At 41.3% G+C, this 24,509-nt stretch overlaps 1 protein-coding gene across 1 annotated transcript in view; it reads right to left on the bottom strand.

The window, feature by feature from the left end:
* Positions 1 to 23,125, bottom strand: part of LOC140912083 (spindle assembly abnormal protein 6 homolog) — a 37,014-nt gene extending 13,889 nt beyond the window's left edge. The window contains exons 1-12 of the mRNA XM_073346234.2: positions 22,981 to 23,125; positions 14,799 to 14,859; positions 14,207 to 14,286; positions 13,230 to 13,334; positions 11,210 to 11,381; positions 9,843 to 9,920; positions 9,586 to 9,705; positions 9,052 to 9,243; positions 3,165 to 3,359; positions 1,231 to 1,320; positions 959 to 1,138; positions 519 to 600 (exon numbers count right to left, since the gene is read on the bottom strand). Coding sequence (XP_073202335.1) covers positions 519 to 600; positions 959 to 1,138; positions 1,231 to 1,320; positions 3,165 to 3,359; positions 9,052 to 9,243; positions 9,586 to 9,705; positions 9,843 to 9,920; positions 11,210 to 11,381; positions 13,230 to 13,334; positions 14,207 to 14,286; positions 14,799 to 14,859; positions 22,981 to 23,045 — 1,420 coding nt within the window. The 5' untranslated portion in view covers positions 23,046 to 23,125. The remainder of the gene's footprint in view (positions 1 to 518; positions 601 to 958; positions 1,139 to 1,230; positions 1,321 to 3,164; positions 3,360 to 9,051; positions 9,244 to 9,585; positions 9,706 to 9,842; positions 9,921 to 11,209; positions 11,382 to 13,229; positions 13,335 to 14,206; positions 14,287 to 14,798; positions 14,860 to 22,980) is intronic.
* Positions 23,126 to 24,509: the final 1,384 nt, after the last annotated feature.

Consider the following 24,509-nt stretch of genomic DNA (forward strand, 5'->3'; position numbering starts at 1 on the left):
GCACTGAGTGTGAGGTGGCAAGCACCTTCAACTCCCATTGAAGTCAATGTTCTTTGTTTCCTGATACGTAGGTCTTGGACGGGGTTGGAGTGGCAGAGTTGTTATTCAGCTATCATTAATGTGACTTTGACATATCTATATGATTTTTAATTGTAATACTCTTGGTTTCCCCTCCCACACAGTTATATACTGTACTACAGTATAGTCTTACAATAAAGATTTTGTACCAGATTCTGATCTCCGTTACTCTCCTGACTTCAGTGGGGTTAATCCATTTTTATAGTACTTTAACAAATTAGAATTTGACTCATGCCTCAATATGCACACAGAGAAATTACATACCCACCTTTTCCAATTCAAAGATCAAACTTTGCCCTTGAAATTGGTTTCAGCTCATAACAGACTGGAGAAGTAGCAAAACTAAAATGCCCATGGAATATAAAATGTTTTGAATGAAAACCTGTGCCTTATTAGATAGATTACATGATCATTCTAAAGGGTGCTTTTACTCTCCTTACCATTCTCATTAGTTTTCAGCAGCTGTTTGCTTTCTTCCAATTTCTGAACAGTGATGTCCAGCTGCTCTTGCAACTTCAAGACCTGGGAAGAGAATGAATTTATAGTAAATAATTCATTAATCTGAGCAATCTAGTCTTCAAAAGAAACATAAGAGAAAAAACTGTTGCCAAATGAAGAAGAATTAGACCAACACCAATAACAACGTTTCTATTCCTATATTTTCTCCCATAACAATCATGATGATACTAAGAACACACACTGACATTTACGGGATGGGGGCGGGAAGTTAGGTTATCACTTTTTTTTTTTTTTTTAAATTTGCTTTCTGCCTTCCAGGTGATTGTGGTAAAGCTTGCATACTGTACGTAAACATTAAATATTGGCATTGCTCTGTACTTTTCCATGCAACATATATACACAGACATGGTATGATCTTTACCTCTTCCTCTTTTTGTTGAAGAACCCATTTCACATTATTAAGCTCCAATCTCTCCTTTTGAAGGGTTTGCTCTTTTTCTCCTAATATTTTTTCCTGTTGCAGTGTCACTGCATTTTTTAACTTCATCTTCTCCATTAGTTTCTTCATCTCTCCCTGGAGCTTTTTGATAATTTCATTAGCCTACCCACACCCAAAAAAAAAAAAAAAAAGTTTGGGTGAACAACAAACTTGCCCCATAGATTAAATTTAGCAAATGCTCCTAAGTGTCTTACTTTCAGAAGTTCCTCAGAAATAGACTTCACAGTGGTTTCAAATTTTCCAATTTGAAGCTGTTTCATCTCCAGAGATTCTTCCAACTTTTTCTGAAAGATAGTTTTGTATTCATGACAGGACAACATCAACACAGCCAAATGCTGAGATGTTGTTTAGTGGGGTTGGTGACTGCAAGACTCCAGGGATTAGTAATGGGAGAGAGTGTGCATTTTATTTCTAGGTCACCAATTGACATTAGTCCTGTTCAGTGGCAACCTTTGACAGCCTACGAAGGAGATCTGGTTAACATAGGTAACACTTCTGTGGGTGGTACAGGGCTGGAGCACCAACGGAAAAAAATAGTGGATGCTTAGCACCCACCGGCAGGTGCCACGGATCAGCTCCTCCCCAACCCGTCCAGCACCTCCCACCCACTGAGGATCAGCTGTTCAGCGGCGGGCAGGAGGTGCGAGGGGGAAAGAGAGGGGCAGGGGCAGGAAGTGGTGTGGGGGTGGGGCCTTGGAGGAAGGGTTGGAGTGGGGGGCGGGGCCTGGAGTGGAGGGCAGGGTCGAGCACCACCCAGAAAAATCAAAAAGTCGGTGCCTCTGCTGGTTAAAAAGTAAAAAAAGTCAGCTGAAGACTGTCCTGATGGATAATTCTCCACTAGTCTTCTCTCAGAAAGCACCATCTCAATCGTCATCCTTGCTGGCAGACACAGAAAGAGACCAGAGGCTGCACTTGCAAGGAAGACCTGGTGAAGAAGGCTCACTTTAGAGTAGATCTTCCATCTCAATGTTAAATGTACGCGAGCAGGGCAGCATGGGGAAACGTACACTGCTGCTGCCCAGTCTGTAAATAGGACTTCAGTTTCCAAGGCTATCAATTATTTCATGAGCACTGAATTCATTAATGTATTTTCGTTTTAAAAAATAAAATTAGACAAACAAATTTGACTGTAGCCATATTGCATTGTTTCAAATTTAAAGGAAACTCTGTTTAAAAAGAAATTAATTGGTGGGAGCCGGGGGGGGGGGGAGAGTATTATATCTCTCTCTCTATATGTACACACATACACAGTGGCCTGGTCTACACTAGAGCATTAGGTCAACATAAGGCAGCTTACATTGACCTATTTATGTCTGTGTACACACGACAGCCTTGCTCCCACTGATGTAAATGCCCTACTACATCAACATAACAATTCCACCTCCAGAGAGGTATAGGATTTATGCTGGTGTAGTTAGGGTGATGAAGTGTCCCTGTAGACACTGCGTTACTTACATCTATTGGCTATCATTCTTGTCAATTTCATGGCTCCCGCCTGGGGAACACACCATCCACTCTGGGCATCCTGGCCCATGCCTCCCCACAGGGAGCACAGCTTCACTCAATGGGGCGCTCCATGCCCAGAGTCTGGGTCGGTGAGAGCCCGGCTGCCCCCACGTCCCTGGCTCCCCACTCTGGGAGCACACAGCCATGAAGCCTGACGCAGCTGCCCCACTCCCAATGGGGAGCCAAGAAGCCCAGTGGGAAGCAGGAGCCAAGTAGAGAGGGGAGCAGGGAGCCAGGCTACCGGTGGGGATCTGCATCCAGAGCAGAGAGCCCTGGCTCTTAGCCCCCACATTCACCGACTTAAGAGGGGCAAAGCGTTCCTACTGAGGATGTGTACCACTGACAGAAGAAGGGCGGTGTGGACCTGAACCACTTCAGTAATTACTGCGGTCGCTGTAAGTTGACCTAACATAGGTCAGCTTACGTTTATAGTGTAGACGTGCCAACATACACACCCTGACAAAATAAGACTTTTTTGGTTTTAAGCCATAATCCTCACATTAACACTACGTCATTTCAAAACTGGTTTACTTTCCAAAGGAATATTTAAACAAATCTTCAAGATATGGATGTTTTACACCTCTAGGGAACATCTTTCAAGCAATGAGTTTCTATTGCCAACCTTGTGTTCTTGTGCACTTTCACAGACATCTGTGCTTCTTATTACTACTTTCTCTTTATCCTTCACTTCTTGTTCCAGGACTGCAATGCGTGTTCTTAGCTGGTTTAGTAGTTTCTCATTTTCATGGCACTCTGTGTCAAGAGTTGAATTTTCTCTTGCAAGGGACAGAACTTCTTGTTTTGCCCTCTGATACTCCTATCAAATGAAGGTTCAGAGGAAAAATAGAAGAAAAACAGTAAGTCTTTACATTAAAGTGTTATGGAAAAATTTTAGGATGAGCAGCCAAGCAGTTCTCTGTGAGGACTGGAGAGCTGTAGACGAAAAACTAATGAAAAATTATAATGAGTTTGGTCAGCTCTATCCAAGGGATTAGCCTTTAGACAGACGCATCTTCATTATATTTCTATTCTTCTCTAGCCAAAATTTTCCTCATAGGCTATTAGCTTCTCTGCAAATCACTCTGGTCCAGTGGGGAACCTCATAAAAACCTCCTTACACTTTTATGATAACTTATAATCCAAGTGTAAATGTTTCTGAGGCGAGGACAGTGTTTTCTTGTATGTTTGTACAGCACTTGGCATGCTTTGGTGCTAGCCAATTAATACCAATAATTAAAAAAGTTATGCAGATGCATTAAGAATAAAGATGTAAGAATAATTTAACAATCCTCACCTAACTATATGATTTTGTCTTTGAAACTGAACACCTGAGTATCAGTGCTTGAAGCAAATTACAGTTACTATAGTACAGTTATTATATTTGTCAGTGGAATTTGTGATCATATTTTTCACAATAATAGAACTCAAAATGTCTCTAGTAGATTCTTAAGCAAACCTTTACAAAAGCCCCATTTGGCCTTGCCTCAAAAGCAATACTACCTAGCCCTTGCAACACCTCTGTGTGAACAAGTGACAAATAACTGTAGAATTCTATTCACAAGACAAGGAAAGAAACAAAATATCACACCGGCAACATACCAATGTTGCTACTGTGCTAATGGAGACCATAGGCATAGAGTAGAGGTCAGAGAAAATTGCACACAGTTGACAGCAGGAAAACACAAACAAAACTGCACTGTGACTACACTTTATTCTCAAAAAGCCCAATCATTTTTCCATTATTCTTCTTTTATTATGGAGTAACCTGTTCATTTTATTCAGTTATGCAAATAGGGCGGGGGGAAGTTTGTCTGTACTGATTTCAGAATAATTCTCATCTATCTTGTCATATGCCTTTGGTTAGGCAACCTCCTTCTACATGCAAATGTTTGTGAAAAGAAAAAAAAATCAAATCCTCTTACTAACTGCAAACAAGTGTGTGCATGTCTCCCTTTCTGGTCAATTAAATTTTAATTGAGGTGGAATAATTGTACATATGGCATGTATAATAACTAAAGAGACAACATCTTGTTCAATTCACTGTAATGGAAGCCTACCACCACTGCTAATGGTATATAACTATAGTACTACATTAAAAGAATTAGATTAAATAGCAGGTAAAAATGGGGTGCCTCAAACAGTGTCATGGAGCGTGAAAGTTGGCAGGTCGGAGGGTGAGGCTGAATATCTTTGTCAATGAAGGAGGAGGATTTCAGCAGAGAGGAAGGAGAATTGTTATGTTCTTTGAATTAATGGGGCCCCATCATCTTCTCCATAGTGATCCCTCTTATCTTAAAGGGTTCCAGAGCTTAACAACAGTGATGGGTTTCTGATTGTGCATATCTTTACCTCCAATACAGCATGGAGCACTCCAAAGCTTGGATCATGCAAGACTAAATCAGGTCTTATGAGGTTGTTTTTTTTTAAACCACCACCACGGTCAAAAAATGCAAATTTTTTGCAGGAAAGGGTCAGAGTGAAAACCAGAGAAACCCACCTCAGCCAATAGCCCAGGCTTGGGAAGTAAGGGGCAGGAAAAGAGACAGATAGACCAACCTTCCTCAGAATAGCCAATGGCCTTGTGGGGAGGGCACTCATTTGGGATGTGGGACACCCAGGTTGAAGTCCTTGCTCTGGCTGGCTCAGAATACAGTTTTTCATCCCATGTCACTTCAAAATCAGACAGAGCAGGGACTTGAACCCAGGTCTCCCACCCTAACCACTAGGCTACTGGCTATTCTAAAGTAGGTCTCTATATCTCTCACTTTTTCCCCCCCTTCTCTGCTTCCCCCCCACCCCAAAAAAGGGGGGAAGGTCCCAGCTTTGTCCTGATGTGCAAAAGGAAAAAATTTTGAAGTTGTGAAAATTTTCACAAAACAGGAAACATTTCCTGCTCAACTCTACTCATGAGCTCTAGGGACTGGAGGGCCACAGCCTCTCCAGCGACACACTATTCTATTTTGTGCTGCTGTTCAGCAACAACGCAGCTGGTCTCCAAGTTCTACTCTCACGGCTGAGTGTAGAGTGGAAGGGGCAACACCTATGCCATTGAAACAACATCATAACCTTAGAGTACCATTGATTACCCAGATATCTTGGGCACACATTATCAGAACTGTAATGACTTTTCATTATAATTAGAAGATGATGGCATGATCCAAAACTCTGTTATTGTAATAAAGAATAGCAGATTTAGACAATCGAGGTTGTACCATGTATGGTTTAGTGATCGAGCATGTTTTAATAAAGATTTGCAATTTAGACTTGAATAGACCATAATTATTGCTGAATAGAGTCAAAAATATTGGCCAGGCCTTAAAACAGAATCCCAATGGTAGCTATTGAGAAGGTGGTCACACAAGCAGGTTTCTCTCTATTTCTTCCCCATCCATTTCAAATAGAAGTTTCTAGAAACAATGCCAGAGAAATGGGGAAATAAAAATAATAAAGATAAAACCCAATTTTCCTGCTCCTGCCTATAACTCAAGACACAGTGTCAATCTGAGTATCTTGCCTCTCAATATGGCTGACCAGGACACTGCCACATTAGAGGTAGCATTGCATGCACACACTGGATTCAGTATTGTTTCAGAAATTTGCTAGGCACTTCACAGAACAAATCCAGTGACTGATCCCTGCACAAGAGCTTATAATCTAATTTTAAATAGTAGCGGTATAGATTCTATTTAGATTTTTTAAATGTTTTTGCCAAGGACTATGAGGCATGAAAGAAGTTGATTAGTTTCCCCCACCCCCTCATGTCTTGTTTTTTTTGCGGGGCACCCAAATAATTTGCCAGGTTATATCTGAAAGTTTTGTTGAGAAGAACTAAAATTAAACTTTACGTCAGCTGGAGACCATCTCTTTTTACATCAGGGTACCAGAGATCATGCTCAGGGAAATTCCCATTTGCAAAGTTAGCAGTGACTCTATCAGGGTCTGCAAAGTCCACAAAACATTAATGCCTGTTCATTCCCTTCCACCAAAAAACATTAACTAACTCTTATCTGCCATGCTCACATCTTACTGTACATCAATATGAATGAACTACACAATTTCAGTTTATCAACAACGTAACCATATGTCACTGAAACAGGATTGTCCTACTTTCAGGACCTTTCCCAATGTTCTTGTCCTGTGTTACAAGAACACCATGTTTTCTCTAGCTTTTTTGTAAATGTCAGCAAAACAGCCAGCTGACAGGCCATTGACCAGCTCAGCTGGTGATAGAAAGCAGGTTGGGGTGCGCTTCAGGAACGATCTCCTCTCTCACATGACACTGATGCAGCCCTGCTCTACATGAAGCCTTTCAAGAACTAACCCTCAAACCAACCCTCACCTCATGCAAACTCAGATCCACAGAGTCCGAAGCCATGGGCATTACTTTATTAGGTGAGCCTACAAGCTCATTTCTGTAGGGTAGAAATCCTTACCCCTCTCTCAACAAAAGATTTTTGTCTTCCCTTTGGTACCCCACCGAGGGGTTTTTGTCACTGAAGTATATGCTCTGGCCCACGGTTATTACCAAGTTAACAGGCAACATCTTCAGATTTATTACTATTATTATTATTATTATTATTGTTGAATGAGCACCTCATTCTCACTACCTTTCTTGCTGGCTAGTGAATGCCTCTGAACTATCTATTTATATACACACATGGCAAGCATGACTCCTACAGCATAAGACCCTATCTCTCCCCCATGCCTCAATAAAGGTGTTAGAGAAATAGCTTATATGGCAATGCAGAAATCTTTGAACATTTTTATTTCTTAAATGGATTTTATCATGCTAAAGTAATTATTTTCTAAAATCTATCAAGATGAAGATTACAAAAGACAAGCTGATTGATTTATAACCCAGTTCCAAAAGAGAAAGATTACTGTACTGTCTGATTTGCAAGAATGATACAAGTCATAAATTGTTCAAGCTTAAATTTTCATCCTGCTGATCGATAGATTAATGTTGAGGAACCAACTGTTGGGAAAGAGCCCCAGCAATCAGCTGTTTTTATAGGATGTGTGTGTCAAGTTTTCCATAAACTGGTGACATCCCTAGACTTTCCCCTGGATAAGACTGTCAGCTTCCTCAAGGTGGTCTCATGTATCTGGCTTTCTGATATTTTTCAGGGGTCAGACAAGCAGTCTCTAAACCACTGAATTTTTTTTAAATTGCTAATGTAAATGGGACTTTTCACAAAACTGATGCTAAACTAAGGATGATGTGTTGTAGCAGAATCAGTCCCAGGATATATGAGACACAAGATGAGCAAGGTAGTATTTTTTCTGGGACCAGCTTCTGTTGGTAAGAGAGATAAGCTTTCCAGTTTACACAGAGCTCTTTTTCAGGTCACCTGAAGAAGGGAGGAAAGGGTTAGCCAGTACATAACTGAATTTTAAGAAGAAAGTTTTAAAACTGGCACTGATGTTGTGTTTCAAACATTAGATAATAATTTGTTTTCTGTATTAAGACATTTAACCAACTCCAAATTACAGATTTGATTTACTTTAATAAAATTCTTCTACGTTGGATTATTAACAGACAGCCACCTTCCTAGGGTCCTCTTTAGAATTTATAAGAGCTGATTATTTTGGTATTAAATTTGATGATCGAACCCAAATTTAATAGTACTACTAAAGGTTTTGATTTGACCTATTTTTAGTTGAATATTAGTAAGAATATATTAAATCAAATCAAGAGAACATATCACCAAAGTTAAGTATTTTAATATATAAAAAAAACAGTCACATTTCTTTCAATAAGCATTGTGGGTCCAGAACCTAAAAGCCTGAATCCTCTCTCCCTAATTAGCCTTTGGTTCCCACAAATACTTTATCTCCCTCCCTCCTTAATTAAGAGTGATCTCTTCCTTAAATTAAGTTGTATTTAATGTGTGGGGTTAGATGGAAGCAATAGCACAGAAAGAGGAGTAAATGTTTAGGCAAATGGGTTTGATATAGGTATAGGGATGGGGCATTCTGAGGGCAATAGCCAGTTACCATGGAGGGGGTTTGGATAGTTGCTATATGGTTATTCAGAAACAGCTATACAATGCTTATGCAAATAGATTTTCCTGAGCCAGAGTGCAAGGATTTGCATAATAGAAATAAACATACAATTATGGTCAATAATTATGTAGCAGCTACATGTTTGGGTTGGAGGAAACATTTCAGTACAGACTTTATTTAGAGTCAGAACTACTTCTGTAGCAATTTTACATGCTTTATTTATTCTCTCCACCTACTTTGGAGCAGGCTGAAACAATATATTAAGGTTTGGATATTCAAAGGGTCTAAAATCCCAGTCTAAGTGTATCAAAATAAGGAGCCAGATCCTTAGCTGATGTGAACTGACTAAAGCTGATCTATGCTGATTTACATCTGACACAAAAAGACTTTTAAGTTTACTGGAATTCATTAAGTGAATCAATTTTTAAAGGCAAAAATGTTACCAGTAACACAATTTTAATTCCCCAGTAAGTATACCATTTATTATACTAGTTTTACTATACCTCTTCAAGTCCTGCAAGTTTGGATTTCAGCTCCCTTATTGAAGATTCAGACCTGTATTTTCTCTCTGTGAGATCCTTATTAACAGTTTCCAATTCAGATACCCTGGTTTCTAAGTGATGTACTTTTCTGTTGCAAGTTGCTTCCATCTCTTTCTTTTGCTGTTCATGCTGAAGGTGGTACTGTGCTTGAATCTTAAGCAGGAAGAGAAGGATATTAGTGAAGTCATGTATATCTACAGCATACAGACAAACATCTAATTTTACATACAGATATGTTAATTTAAAATTCAATTAAATACAGTTAAAAAAAACGTACACCAGGCTCACAAGAGATACAGACAATATTAAAACTCAACATTTACACATTTCCCCTTCACTGTAGAGTTCAGGGAGTCTCTTTTTTAGAAGAAGCTATTAGATGAGGGCCTATTTACTTCAACAGATTGCCAAAAAGTACTTTTGCATATCTATGCTATAGATATGCAGTATTCTGGTGCTACTCTACCTGAGACAAATGGCTATATTTCTACTTACCTGCAGCACTTTCTCCTTTTCTGCTGTGATTTCTTGGGAGTACCTATCAGTCAGTGAAGTGGTCTGTGATGCCCATTCATTTTGCAGTTTATCCAGTTCCTTACTTTTTTCTGCCAAAGCCTGAAAATATCACATGCTGATTTCTGTTTGTATAGCAGGTATATTTTTTTAAAAAAAGTCAATTTGGTATAGATTTAGCACCACACTTTCAGGGTTTGGTTTGCTTTGCTTTATTAAAAATAAAGGCTGCTTCCTACCTGCTCTGTTACGGTTAGCCTTTTCGAAAGCCTCTCTTCTGATCTGTGTAGCTTATCTTCCAAGATACTGTTTTCCATCTATTAAAAAACACCGAACCCCCACAAAACTATAATATAATCATTAAGCAGCCCACACTAAAATTACAGATTTTTACTTTATAATAAGAACCTTTACCAATATGTAAAATGACCATATTATTACTATCAGTGGTGACAGTATACAGTAAATTAGGAAGTCTCCTTCCAAACCACTAGCAAAATTATATATATATATATATATATATATATATATATATTACAATAAAAGTGTAATGAAAAATATATACGTTATAGGATTGGGGAAGACAGGAATGGAGGAAAGAAATTTGCTCACAATAGCGTAATAGATTTGATTTAAAAAGGAAGATCTCTAAAGCACTTAAATATTTTTTTATTTTCCATGCAAATTTGCTGGTCTTATGTATTTATTTCTCTGTTTCTTCTAGAAAGAAAAGAATTATGCCTAACTTCAAACCCACTTGTTCATCATAGTTTGAAAGTCAGACTTAGCTGTTATTGGAGTCACACTCCATTTAAGAGATTTTAAAATAGCAGATGGGTGGGGGAAAACATCCTTATGAAGCAAAGAGCATATATACCACCTGTAAGGGACCTACTTGCACCAACCTAGATTTGAAGAGGAGGGAATTCTTTCCCATAGCACAAACTTCCCTTTTGCTACAAAGTATCCTCATAGGGAGTTGAGGGAGATTCATTAGTTTAAGATCCAGAAAGAAATCTGGAACTAATTAGAGGTTTAACACATTCAGCATCTCTAGTTTTTCCCTCTCGTAGTATAGTTTTCAAACTAATGCAGTCTAATTATACTAGGCAGGCCTATTGAATGGAAACTTTCTAATGTTACTGCTTATTAATTTTCAAGCATAAATATACAAGAAGATAAAAACTTGCATCTATATACATCTAAGACATTGGGCCCAATTTTCCATCTAATTTAAACTGGTAAAAAAAACAAAGACAACTCTCTTGAAGTCACCTGAGTTACACCTAATAAGATGAGAATCAGGCTAACTGTTTATACATATGGTATATGCACAGCACCAGCTTAGCAATAAGAGCTAGCCATGTACTGATCATACGCTTTAAATATCCTTCTAATTTGGCGCTTGACCTTGGAATTGGATTTGCATGTGTGGACCATTACCCCCACTGGGAAACCCATTCAGGTCAATGGGGCTCTACATGGAAGGATGGACCTTCATGGATCATACCAAGGTTCAAGACTTATCTTGTTCTATCTGATCTACAAGGGCTTTAATTGATAGTACTTGTGTTAATTCTTAATAAAAGAAAGACTTAAAGCTAACCTTTAAATTTTTAATGCAGATGGCAAGATATTTCTTGATGTCACTGTCACTTCCTGCCAAAAGCTTTAGAGACAAGTGAGTGAGATGTTTGAATGGATTGGTTTCCACTACATTTAAACATGCAGGCATGCAGTCCAATGCTGGAGAAGATGTTACAAGTTGAATTAAAAACCTATAAACACACCAAGAAAAGGCAAGTATTAAAACCAACAGTCTCTTGAATCAAGAAGGTTACAGCCATTTAAACCTCACCGACTCCCTGGGCTTCTCCCACCATTATTTTATAGATACACTGAGACATCTGCGAATTCAATCAAGAGCCACCTCTTGACCAGCTCTCAACAGGGTGGCCACCAGAGTGGACAATCCACATCAATTCAGAAAATTGTTTGAACAACAAGGTTGACTGTCTAGAGACAGGCAGCTAAATTATGTTCAAATCTGGTCTTGAGAAAGCCATTTTTAAACTATGTTTTCAAATGAGTTTTAGACCCAGCTTTCTCCATTACAGACAGGCCCTAGATGTGCTGCACTAGTCAAGGAGCAAGAAGTACAAAATTGTTCTATCTGCATGAGAAACAGACTAAAGGAAAAAAGTGTTTGGTTTTTTTCTAAATTGAGTTAGCTAACATGATTTGATGCAACACTTAACATCTAGCATACACAGTTTAACACAATAATAGTGCTGGGTGCCATGTTGTAGCCCCTCAGGATTTGTCTTCACTAGGAAAAAAGGTCTGTTGCATGGTTACTAACACATGGTAACAAGGTAAAATTATAGTAAAAACAAGACAATTGTAGTTTTTACATATGCTAGCAGGTCAAGGTGAACCCTAGGTTCTCCCTTTGAGTTTACCTCAACCTGCTAACACACATGAAGACTAAAAACCTTTACGCCTCATCTACACCACACGGTTAACTCGAGGAAGCTAATGTATTTGAAAAGGCTAGGATAGATACTCCCCAAACATCTTTTCCAAGATACAATGCACAAGGGTACCATGAAAGATGGCACTCAGGATATGTCTGCACTGCAACTGGGAAATGTGATTATAGCATTAAAGTTAGCTCAAGTACAAAAGCAGCAGCAGCCCAGGCAGTGGCTACTTGAGTACTCACCTATGGACATGGGCAGGCAGGACTCGCTAATGCGCCTGCCTGTGCTGCCACACCTTCACTGCTATTGTTGTTGAACTAGCTTTGATGCTACAATCACACCTCCTGATTGCAGTGGAGACATACCCACAGATGCTTATGCATGAAGCCGAGAACAGGTGATCAAGGATGGCAGGTAACACAAATTGAGACAAGCTCAGATAATAAGTAAGAGAGGGCAGAGTTATGTAGAACTTTGAAGATGGTAACAAGATGCTTTAATCTGATGCAGTAGTGAATGGGGAAAAAGTGGAAGGGTTGAAAGTGGGCAGTAACGTGATCAAAACAAGAGGCAATGAAAATGGCCTTTGCTGCAATATCTTGCAGGGAGCAGAAAGAGAAAATGTGGATTTCAGGGATACCAGAGAGGAAGTTGTTGCAGTAGGCAAAGTGACATACAGTGAGGGCCTGAATGGGAGATTTGTTTGACAGGATGGAAAGAGAAATCTTGGAAAAGCTGAGGAAGAAGTGGCAAGGTTTAGATATGGCCTGGATGTGTGAGGCGATGTAGGAATCAAGTCAACATCCACATTGCAGGCCTGAATGATGGGGAGAATAGTGGTGTTGACAAGGAAAGAGAATTTTAGTTTTTAAATTACCAGTAGGACTGCAAAGTGGTCTTCCTCTACCATTTTTTCTTAGCAGAGTTAAGGAACTTTGCAAATACTAAACCACATGAACAGCTCCCCTGGCTACCCCCATCTCTGGCACTTGTAAAGGCATTACTCATCATCACCACGATATCCAAGCACCCATACAACCAACTGTGAGAGTTGCACTGAAATGCTCCCTCAGGTAAGGATTTGCATTTATTGAAAGCTCCTTTCTAATCCAAATTCTATCAAAATAATGAAACTGCCCTTACCGAGGCACTTGTTTGCCTTGTTCCAAAATGCATTGTTCTAACAAATCAATGAATTTCTGGGGAAAAGCTGAAAAACCTATAAGCAGTCCTTGTTGGCTCTTTAAACTGCGAAGGAAACAAAAGGATGGCAATGGTAAAGGATAACAGTCAAGGGAAAATAATCTTTATTCTTAAACATTATCAGCCTATAAAACAAATTAGCTTTTCTAAATGGGATCTGGGTGGCAGTGCTGTATTACTCAAACATCAATGTTTTTGTCATTAGCAGTTTCCCTTAGTTGGGCAGTTTTTCCTCTGTACTCTCTTATTAGGAGGTTTCAGTTTCTTCCCTCCTATTAAAGTAGGATCTGGGTAGTAAATGAGACAGCCATATCTTTGAGAACACACACAAAGATAGTTACTACAAAACAGTTTAAGAGAAAAGAATCTTATTTCTTTTTTAATACCAACTCCCACCTATGTAAAAAAGCCACCAGACACGGACTTTAGTAAAGACAGCAATACTATATGCACCATAACTTCAGACACTATATGAACACAACCCAAAAGTTCACAAAATTAATTTTCAACAGCATAAACTAGAACTTTCAAAGAACCGAATTCATTCTGTTAGGCAGCATAACTAACATGGACAACTTTTTACTATGTTAACAGAAGTTTTACATTATTTATTAATACAATACTTTAAAGAAGGATCATCATCTCATTTCCTATACTTATACTCCTCTATGATACAAAGAAATCTTTCAGAACAGAATCTGCTTCCGAACTCAAGTGCTGACACCTACACCAGTAATTAAATTATATTAAAATGACAACACAATGCAGGGGGTATGTAAACTTCAAAGGTTTTGTAGTAACAGTAAATGAAATAAGAAACACAGAACACTGTACATATTTGTTCTTAAAACAACATTCACAGTTAATGATAGCAAGTTCCATTGTTTCTCAGAGAAAAGCAGCAAGATAGCAATTACCTCTGAAAATCTTCCTCTCCTATAGCAAGAGAATACAAGAATAATGGATCTGCATCATCTGTAATACGTACTGTAAGTTCCTGTCAAAGTTGGGGTAGAATTGTATTAACATTATTTGTTGAACATTAACAATGTGCCTCTTGGCACCATAAAGTATACAGGAGACATGACACGTAAAAAGTTTACATTTACAAAAAAGACAAATGAACTACAATTAAGATACAAAGTACAAGGTGACTAAAGTGGTGTTTTTAATCACACCTTTGGTTCAGACTTTTTTTATTTTGGTAAATAATAGCAGATCATTAGTGGTGACTCACATTGACAAGTGTAGTCAAGTTTATCTACAATGTGTATTTTAAATCATCAGAATAATATTTTGTATGATCCCTAAACTCATCACAGTACGCTTAAACAAGATTATATGGTTATACAGAGATTTACAAAAAAGCAACTCATAGAATCTCATAGCAACTCATAGAAACGTAAGCAATGCAAAAAGCCTGTGTCACTGCATCAAGGCAGTTTACATTCTATTTTAGCACACAAAAGATAGCAGACATACAAGAAAATCTTTTGATTCAGAGCATACCTTCTTACGGATAGGACTGGATGATGTACAAGTTTCAACAGTTAGCCTTAGATCAGCCCTCCTACAATATAAACAAAGAATCTCACACTCAACAAGAGACATTTCATGAAAAGGTCTACATTAACATCTGAACTCATGCTTTCTACAAATGTATTGTAACATGGTGTTAAAAAAACAAAACAAAAAGAAAAACGGTACTACAGTTCCATTCCTGCTAGGAATAAAATTATGTATGGCTGGACAATTTGATTAACGTTTGACTGAAGTTGCAAATGCCTAACCAGTCAATAGGTTCAGTAATCAAAACACCTACTCAATATTTAATGAAGACTGACGTCTCTCAGTGCACAAAGTTAAGCACATGCAATGAGTCTTCTCAGAATTGTTGCCCTATTTTCTACCATTGTTACCAGCACAACTTAATCCTCTGTTTTGTTTCTACCTACAGACACTCTTTCAGATCTAATACTTTTAGATTTCAGCATATTAGATTTCCGCAATATTAACTAACTGTTTCTTGTTTTCATTTTGAGTGTTTTAATACTGGCTAGTGTTGTAGTCGTGACTCCATGGACTGAAGAGATTCTTCAACCATTACAACTTTTTCCTTAAGTTCAGAAATAAATGGAACAAAGTTTCAACTTTTTATCAATACTTTCTTCTAATGACTTAGTAGCCTATAAAACTACTTGGCATGAACTCTCAGAAGTTACATTTTTTATTTTTTTTTTTTTAAATCTTCCTTAGCAATGGAGTATTCACACTCTCAGAGGAATGGGGAGCCTCTACAGGAAAGGGTCTGCGCATTATCCAGCCACCAGAAACAGCAGTGGCAGATCTCTAGCAGACAAGACCTTAAATTCCCCAGGCCTTTCCATACTGTGGTTAGTTCACCTTGAGAGACACGATGAACACTAAACCATGAATAAAAACTACAGTACTAGCTACATCCTCTATTTTCAATGCTGAGAACCAAATTTTCAGAAGAGCTCAGGACCTACTCAGGGGTCAGCTCCCATTTATGTACCTAAATACGTGCTAGAGTTTCAAAACAACTCAGCGTCAAATGTGGTGATAATTTCTGAAAATCTGGCCAGTTATTTTGATTCCTAAATGGGAGCTGAGCTCTTCTGAAAAATGCAATTTTAGCAATCAGTCTGCCCTAAATTAAAGCTAATTAAAAGCTAAAATAAATATTTTCCCTGTCTCAACTGTGTTATATCACTCCCATAAAATGTTATCAAGAATGCAATAGCATACTGGCAATTAGGAGCCAGGAGTACAAGATTTGAAAGGCTCCAGACTGGCGACATCAATGGGGCCACCATGACAGATCATATTAATCCAAGTCAGACAGCGCTACAGGAGCGAATACAGTGAGTATAAAGGGATGCAGGCAAGATTGAACAGTTTCTTAATTATTTTTAATAAAGTTTAAAAAAAATGGTACTGTTGTGACAGGAAATTTTATATAATTGGAGAATAAACGTTTAATTATATCCTACACGAAATTATAGTATGGTAATTAGCATCTTGTGGTCCCCTGCCTTGCTACAACCGCACCATAAATTCCTCAAAGTGGCATATACTGATGGTTAAATTTCAGAACTAACAGTCTCAGCTTTGGACTTAAGAAGTCAGAATGTTCCAGTTCTCCTGTGGAAGCAAAGCCTCAAGAATTCCTCCATTTCTTTAGACAAGGTGGTTCTACCGTTAGACAATATCATAGATTTCTCAGAAAGTTTTGTACGCATGCTAAGTTGTATAAACATGTTGTATTTTACAGAATGTTTTGTACTCATGCCACACTTTATTGTGGAAACTTATTAGCAAGTAAACTGTACGTAATCTGTTTGTGTATGCAGAATCTGTCAGAAGTATTGTCAAAAATAAGCAGTGTGCTAGAAGCAGCTTGTTATCTTCTAGGGATAATTGTTACAGAGGTCTGTGTGAACTTCAAAATATGTAGAAAACTAGATAAGAAAAGGGATGAAAGGTTTGTGGTAATACAGTAAAATCACTCTCTGTTGTAAACAAGTGAGGCAGAACTATGAGCAAAATTGAGCTAATAGTTTTCGAACAGTGAAGATATAAGCTGCATGCCTGTTCTCCAGATTGGGTAAAGTATTAACCCTTTCTGTATAGTGCTGATCTATCTATCTGATTGAGAGTCATCAGAATTGAACCCATCAACACTGCTAAGGATCCTGTGGAATTTAGAATCGCTGAAGGACCAAATACATGAAGCCTAGACATGCAAGAGGAAATGGGAGGTGATGCATTTACAAGGTGGTGTTTTGCACTTGTGATGGAGAAATTTCACCTTTGTCTCAGGGAATATGGCAGATCACTAATTCCCCTGAAGTCTACATGAGGCCTAAAGGGTATGTTTATGCTTAAAACATGGCAATGGAGTGGCTCCCATCAGTGTAGATAATCCACCTCCTCGAGAGGCAATAGCTAGGTTGACGGAAGAAATCTTCCATCGACCTAGCACCGTCTATGCCAGGGGTTAGGTTGGTATAGCTGTGTATTCCAGGGCTGTAGATTTTTTCACCCCCTTGAGAATCGTACCTATACCAATGTAAATTCCTAGTGTAGATCTGGTCTCAGAGACATGAGGAGTCCACAACACATTTAGAATACTTGTAGCTCCTTGTGAGCACAAAAGGAGTCATATACCAGTAAGTATAAGTGTATTAAACCAAGTTACGAGAAGAGGAGAGGATAGTCATGCTGGAGGGAAGGTACAGTACTTGAGCAACAGAGTAAAAGCCCATCAGAACTTTTCAGAGGTTTTCAAAGTCCATCACATCATTTGCACACTAGATAAATACAAAATACCTGTGGGGCAATGCACATCTGATTTTCTCAAACTCCCTTATCTCAGAAATTACTTCTGATTTTCCCAAATTTAGCTAAAAAAAAGTACACACATATGCCAGGTACAGATTTGAAATTGAAAGACCATTTCATAGAGGGGGACCTATTTTAGACATAAACAGAAGGCGGTCTACAATCTTAAATGTGAATAGTCTCTTCCAATTAGTCCCTATAATGCCATGGTATATACATTGGAGCTCCCCCTACTGCCCTTGTCCATGAGTATTCTGTGTTAGGCTATGCTAGAAGCACTCTTGCGATCAGTCATATGCTCCTCGCTCAGCCCAAGTCCTTGAGGCAGGGCTACAGTGATGAAATGGTGATAAGTGTCATGGAAGTGCTGCTCTCAGATAAGCAGGTTATAGGGCTACAATGGAATCCCTTTTGGCAAGAGCAATTTTCAAGTCTTGCATACATGTAAGCCACTGCTACAGTAAAATACAATGGAGCTCTCTTACCCTTAAAGATGCCTCCTGTCATAAATATAAAGGGAATGGTAAACACCTTTAAATCCCTCCTGCCAGAGGAAAAACCCTTTCACCTCTAAAGGGTTAAGAAGCTAGGATAACCTCGCTGGCACCTGACCAAAATGACCAATGAGGAGACAAGATACTTTCAAAAGCTGGAGGGAGGGAGAAACAAAGAGTCTGTCTGTGTGATGCTTTTGCCAGGGACAGAACAGGAATGGAGTCTTAGAACTTAGTAAGTAGTCTAGCTAGATATGCGTTAGATTATGATTTCTTTAAATGGCTGAGAAATTAAGCGGTGCTGAATAGAATGGATATTCCTGTCTGTGTGTCTTTTTATAACTTAAGGTTTTGCCTAGAGGAATTCTCTATGTTTTGAATCTAATTACCCTGTAAGGTATTTACCATCCTGATTTTACAGAGATGATTCTTTTTTACCGTTTCTTCTACTAAAATTCTTCTTGTAAGAACTGAATGCTTTTTTCATTGTTCTTAAGATCCAAGGGTTTGGGTCTGTGGTCACCTATGCAAATTGGTGAGGATTTTTATGAAACCTTCCCCAGGAAGCGGGGTGCAAGGGTTGGGAGGATTTTGGGGGGAAAAAGATGTTTCCAAACGGGCTCTTTCCTAATAAAATAAACCCGCTCAGACGTTTGGTGGTGGCAGTGGAAGTCCAAGGGCAAAAGGTAAAATAGTTTGTACCTTGGGGAAGTTTTGACCTAAGCTGGTAAAAGTAAGCTTTGGAGGTTTTCATGCAGGTTCCCACATCTGTACCCTAGAGTTCAGAGTGGGAAAGGAACCTTGACACCTCCCACCCCTGTTTCAGGGTTGAGACATGTTGGTAGGGCAGTATGGGAAAGTTTGTATTGCTGCTGCCCAGTATTTGTTTTGTTAATTAAATAAAAGAATTTAGTGTCCAAAATTTAGTTAATTTCGAACTAAATCCACTAAAATTAAAGAAAAAATGGTATCCCATGACAAAAACATTTGAAGTGACAATTAGCACAGCTGACTTGGGGGAATTTGAATATGTGCTTCTTTACTTATACAGTATTTAGAAATCAAAAGTTATAATTACTGTGTCCTATAGTGTTTGAGGGGTCATCATTCAGATGGTTCGTACATCTCGAGTTAGCAGATGCTGGGTTTGTTAACCTACAGCTTGAGCATCGACACATATCTGTAACCCCAGATTAAGAACTGTTGAACCCTGAGTCCCAACCTGGGATTCTAGAGTCTACACTACATTATGTGAGACTGAGTCCAACCACCCCTATCCCAAACTTCCTATTGCCCTCCCAAAATGTGGCCACTCTAGTCCTTCGTTCGTGGTGCAGCGTGGGAAAATGTTACTGTCCACAAACTAGAGTGTCCTGAGAACAGTCAGCCCATGGGATCATGGAATACTTCTGGTGCACTCCCAGAGCAAAAGCCCAGTGCAGATGAATCTACACTGCAAAGCAATAGAGCTGTGTATGATATTTTCTTACAGTGCTAGCCGACTGAAAGCTATAACATCCAAGGATATGTCTACACTGCAATAAAACACCCACGGCTGGTTCATGTCAGCTGACTCAGGATTGCAGGGCTCCAGCTATGGGGCTATGAAATTGCAGTGTAGATGGGGGCTATGAAATTGCAGTGTACCCCAAGGGAACTCAAACATGTACACTGCAATTTTATAGCCTCCCCCAGCCTGAACCCCGTTACCTTGTGTCAGCTACACAGGCCAGCCATGGTTTTATTGCAGTGTAGACATACCCAAGTGTACCACCTTCCCTAGTAATCTTTCTAGGCTCTTACTGCCCTGCTAGCACTCCTCATGAGACTGTTTCTCTCATGTATAGGGCTCCAAACATTTATCATACACCTTCTGAGTCCAGGATGATAGCAAAGATGATGTTTCAGTGGGGTCCTGAACTTCCCACCAGAGCATTTTTCCTGAATTCATGGGAGGGGAGCAGAGACTGTGCTAAACTTGCCATCCAAGTGCTTGATCTGAGTCATGCACTGCAGGCAAGAGCAGTGCAAACTTTCTCACCCAGCAATAGTATGATGCACTTCAATCCAGTCCTGAAACATTCCTACAAGATGCATCATGACACAGCTACAGCAACAATCTGGTTGCAGCATTACCTTACCACATCATTCTGTCTAAATCAGTGATATTATTAAAGAAATCCTGAAGTTTGTAAGACAATACTGCAGTTGGTTAATACAAAACAACGTAGGATAGTCAGGAAAACAACTATCAGAGGAGACAAGAGGAATGTCATGCCTAGAGTAAGATTTTTACATTTCTCATTTTCTCCTTCCAACTCTTCTAGGCTGCTCTTTGGCAGTCTGCAAGTCATGCTGATTTATGTGGTGGGTTTGTAATACGTGCAAATGGAGACTAGGAAGAATCTAAGATAATTGACACTTGTGCCTTAAGATGTGTTTTCAGTCCAGGTCCACCCCACCATGTAGGAACATTTACTCAGTTCTCCCATGCTAGGTCAGCACATGGAATAACTAAATCCTGAGAGACCCAGAGTTGGTAACTCAGAAGGTGACACTCCTCCATCTGACTTAATACTGAACCAGCACCCAACATGGTCCTAGGGGGCATTGGGTCCTGCAGACGCCATCCTTTAGATGAAATTTAATAGAACTTGGCCATATGTGGAAAATAAGGTTCCATAACATCTTTGAGGGGATCTTGCAAAGAAACCTTCAAGAGCTCAGTATAGAAAGCAAAAAGCTCCATTGCTATCTAGTTTGCAGCAAGAAGCACATTTGATGGGAAAATATCTGAAACAGAACAATATATACTGGGCTTAAGGCAATACTGATGGTCCCAGTGCAGAAGAAATTGAGGAGCAAAGTGTAAATGATGGAAGTCCTATTATTAAGTCATTAGCAGATTTACCTGATAATAAGGAATGGAAATGTGGGGAAAGCGATGGAGAATCATGCAGTTTTCCTAGCAGCATAAAGGAGACTCAAGATAAAGAAGAATGTGGCTCACATGAAAAGGAGAGCAGAGACAAAGAAAAATCTGGTTTACATGACGAAAACCAACAGAGAAGAATCAGCCTTGCACGATGTCAAAAACAGTGAAAAAAAATTCCATGCCACAAATCAATACATCAGATCCTGCTTTATGGCTGGTGATCCTAAGCTCTGCTGATATTGTTTGCACAATTTTGAACTAACTTCAAATTTCTGACCTCAACTGTGCTTTGGCACCATAGGCGCCAATTTCTGCTGGCGCCAGTGGGTGCTTGACCCCCTCTGCCCCGGCCCAACTCCACCCCTGCCCTGTCTGCCCCCATTCCAACTCCTTCCCCAAATCTCCGCCCTGGCCCTGCCTCCTCCCCTGAGCACACCGCATTCCCGCTCCTTCCCCCTCCCTCCCGAAGCTTGTTACGCCACAAAACAGCTATTTTGCGGCGGCAAGCACTGGGAGGAGAAGCGGGGACACGGCGCGTTCAGGGGAGGAGGCGGAGGTAAGCTGAGGCACAGGGGCAGGGAGGGGAGCTTGGCTCTGCACCCACGGATTTTTCCCCGTGGTTGCTCCAGCCCTGGAGCACCCACAGAGTCTGTGCCTATGTTTGGCACGATACCCTGTTCCAAGTAAATGTTGTAACCAAGGCATTACAAACTCAGTCGATGGACATCGTGACTGCTACTGCTTTTGATGAGATGCTGCCTTGATTTCATTGTGGCTTGTAGAGACAACAGATCTGAAGATCCATCGCTGCTGCCAAAGAAATGGCGGAAAACTTAGAAGTTGAGCCTGTCTTCAAGGAAACTCATATTCACTGGAAGAGGAGATAGTTTGTTTACAAGGGCAGGGATGAAGTGATGGGAAGCTTGGAAGACAAATTAAAGACGGAGATTTTTTGCCTGCTCATTGACCCTGCTTGAGTGTCCATTGAAGAAAGGTTCAGACAAAGGGAGGGGGAGAAGTTTGTGTTTCCTAAAGCCCCCCCAGTCAGTGGTTAGATGAAAATGTTAACTTTTATTTAAAAAAAAGAAAAGTTTCTAGTCCTCCTGGTTGTGGGGAAGACTTGAAAATGGGACTCCCCCACAGGCTCAAAAACCACAAAAAGCAAGATAAAAAGAATGCAAAAGTTACCATTTAAGAACAAAATCATTTTTAACCCAAACTCATGAGTCCTGAATGTCTACAGTTGACAGCTCTGAACTATTCCATGTGTTTGTTACAAGGCTTTAAGGCGTCAATATCTTGTGCAAATATATTTATAAAGCTAGGGGGTTATTAGAAGAGGAAGGCAGGAGAGTTTTTTAATACTGCAAATAAAGCGTTCTGAGTTTGTCAGCTTGGGTGAGGCTGGGGCTAGTGACCCCAATTAGCAATATAGCCTGTCCCAATATTTCTGAGGACAAAATGCGAGAGGCTTGGGGCAGGTTTCCAACGAAGGTCCATGAGCCTGTACTCCTAAACCCCTTGGGTGCTTTGGAAAGCCTTCTCTGGGCTGTGACTCTGAGCGCACACAAATCCCTTTGCCAGCGCTCACACCCTGCTCTGCGCACCACAAAGCGGGAAAACAACTTCGGGGGGGGGGGGGGGCCGAGCGAGGCGGGCCCAGGCTGCCGCTGCGGCCCCCTGCACGGAGACAGCACGGGCGAGCGTGGGCAGCTCATTGCCCCGGCTCGCCCGGGAGCCGCCCGTTCCCGCACTTCCTCCACACCCCTTCTTCGCACCTGGCTTCCCTTTGCAGGCTCTGCCGAGCCCCCCTCGAGCCCAGGCGGCGGCAAATAACGACCCTAGGGCCCCGCTCTGACAGGGGGGCAGCCGGGCTCGCCCCCGGAGCGGCACTCACCTCTCCTCGCAGCCCGCGCAGCTGATCACCGCGGACACCCCCTTACAGAAGAGCCGCTCTGCCATGCTGCCGGGAGCCCGCGCGTCCCCGCGCCCCTACCTAGCCCTAGCGCCGGGCGCATTAGCGGCCTGCCCGCACCTGCGGCAGCGCGGGGATTTCCCCCAGCCGCCGCGCCCTGCTGTGCTCGCTTCCCCCGCCCGCCGGGCGCCTCCCCGGGGCTTTGGCGCCGGCTTCCCGCCGCTGGGGAGAGCGCGCCGGGCGGAGCCACGGAAAGGGGGGACGCGCCCCCGCTGCTCAACCCCTGGGCGCTGGGGCTGCCTAAGGCCGTGCCCGGTGCGTTGTTAATCCCTGTATCCGCCTGAGCCGCAAGCGGAGCTCGGGAAGAAACACGCAGCCACAGAGCCGCTCCAGCATTGCCAACGGGGCTGGGGTCCTCCCAGCTCATGAGTCAGCCCCCGCAACATCATGGGCTTGGCTTAAACGCTGTGAGAAAATAACGGGGGGAGGGGGTGGCTCTTTGTCTTTTGCTTCTTGAACCTGCAGGATAACCTAGGGCGAGAACGTCCAGCCGGTCTCTGCAGGCGGGAGGGTTAGGAACGATCGAAGATGAAAAGTGAGGGTCTCACCGAATTTGGGGGGAGTCACTTCCTAGCAGTGGCCATATTAACAACATTTGCTTAATAGCAACATGCCCGGAAATGATCCCCGCCCATTGACTGGAATGTGAATGGGATTCGGATAGTAGCAACAGGCGAGCTGCTCAGGAACAACTTTTTTGAAAGAACGGCTCCGGCTGCAGGCAGGTTGGCAGGGGTGGAGGGAAGGAGGTGCTGGGATATGCCGCGCCCAAACGTCAGGGCAGGGAGACCACAGGGAGAAGTACCATCCACCTCCACAGGCCTCCAGCTCCCCTTGGAAACCCCTGCATCAGGCCCTCAGCCCGCTGTTGTCCTGGTTGCATGCTCCCTTCCCAGCCCACAGCACCGGGACTCTGGCAGAGGCTCCCCCATTGGGTGGTGATGTGGGTGCTCTAGTCACATGACACTTGTGGGGCACATGCGTCCCTGGCCACAGGCAGGTTTGTAGTCCCCAGTCGCTAAAGGCACATCCCAGCACTTTCTTCCCTGACTGAAGCCCCACAAACCTGCCTTTCACTTATTTTATGTTCTGTTGTTGTAGCTGTGTTGGTCCAAGGATATAAAACGCTTGTCTCTCTTTCACCAACAGAAACAGGTCACTACTACCTCATCCTACTACTACTTTGTCTTTCACTTACTGGCAACTCTTGGATAAGAGCAACGTTTTTCTGGGAGCCAAGAGGTTGTTAATAAGCAGAATCCTCTGTACTTGACTCCAAGAGCTGGGACTTTAAGGAAAAATGCCAAGTAGTATGAGTAAGGCCCTGGGGCCAGCTGCTGCAACTGCGGAAGTCATGGAGGGCCCGGAAAGTCACAGAACCCGTGACTTCTGTGAAAGACTTACAGGCTTAATTATGAGCTAGCAACAGTGAATGCTGCCCTCAATTACAC

Source organism: Lepidochelys kempii, chromosome 5 (genome assembly GCF_965140285.1).
Source record: "Lepidochelys kempii isolate rLepKem1 chromosome 5, rLepKem1.hap1, whole genome shotgun sequence".
NCBI lineage: Eukaryota > Metazoa > Chordata > Testudines > Cheloniidae > Lepidochelys > Lepidochelys kempii.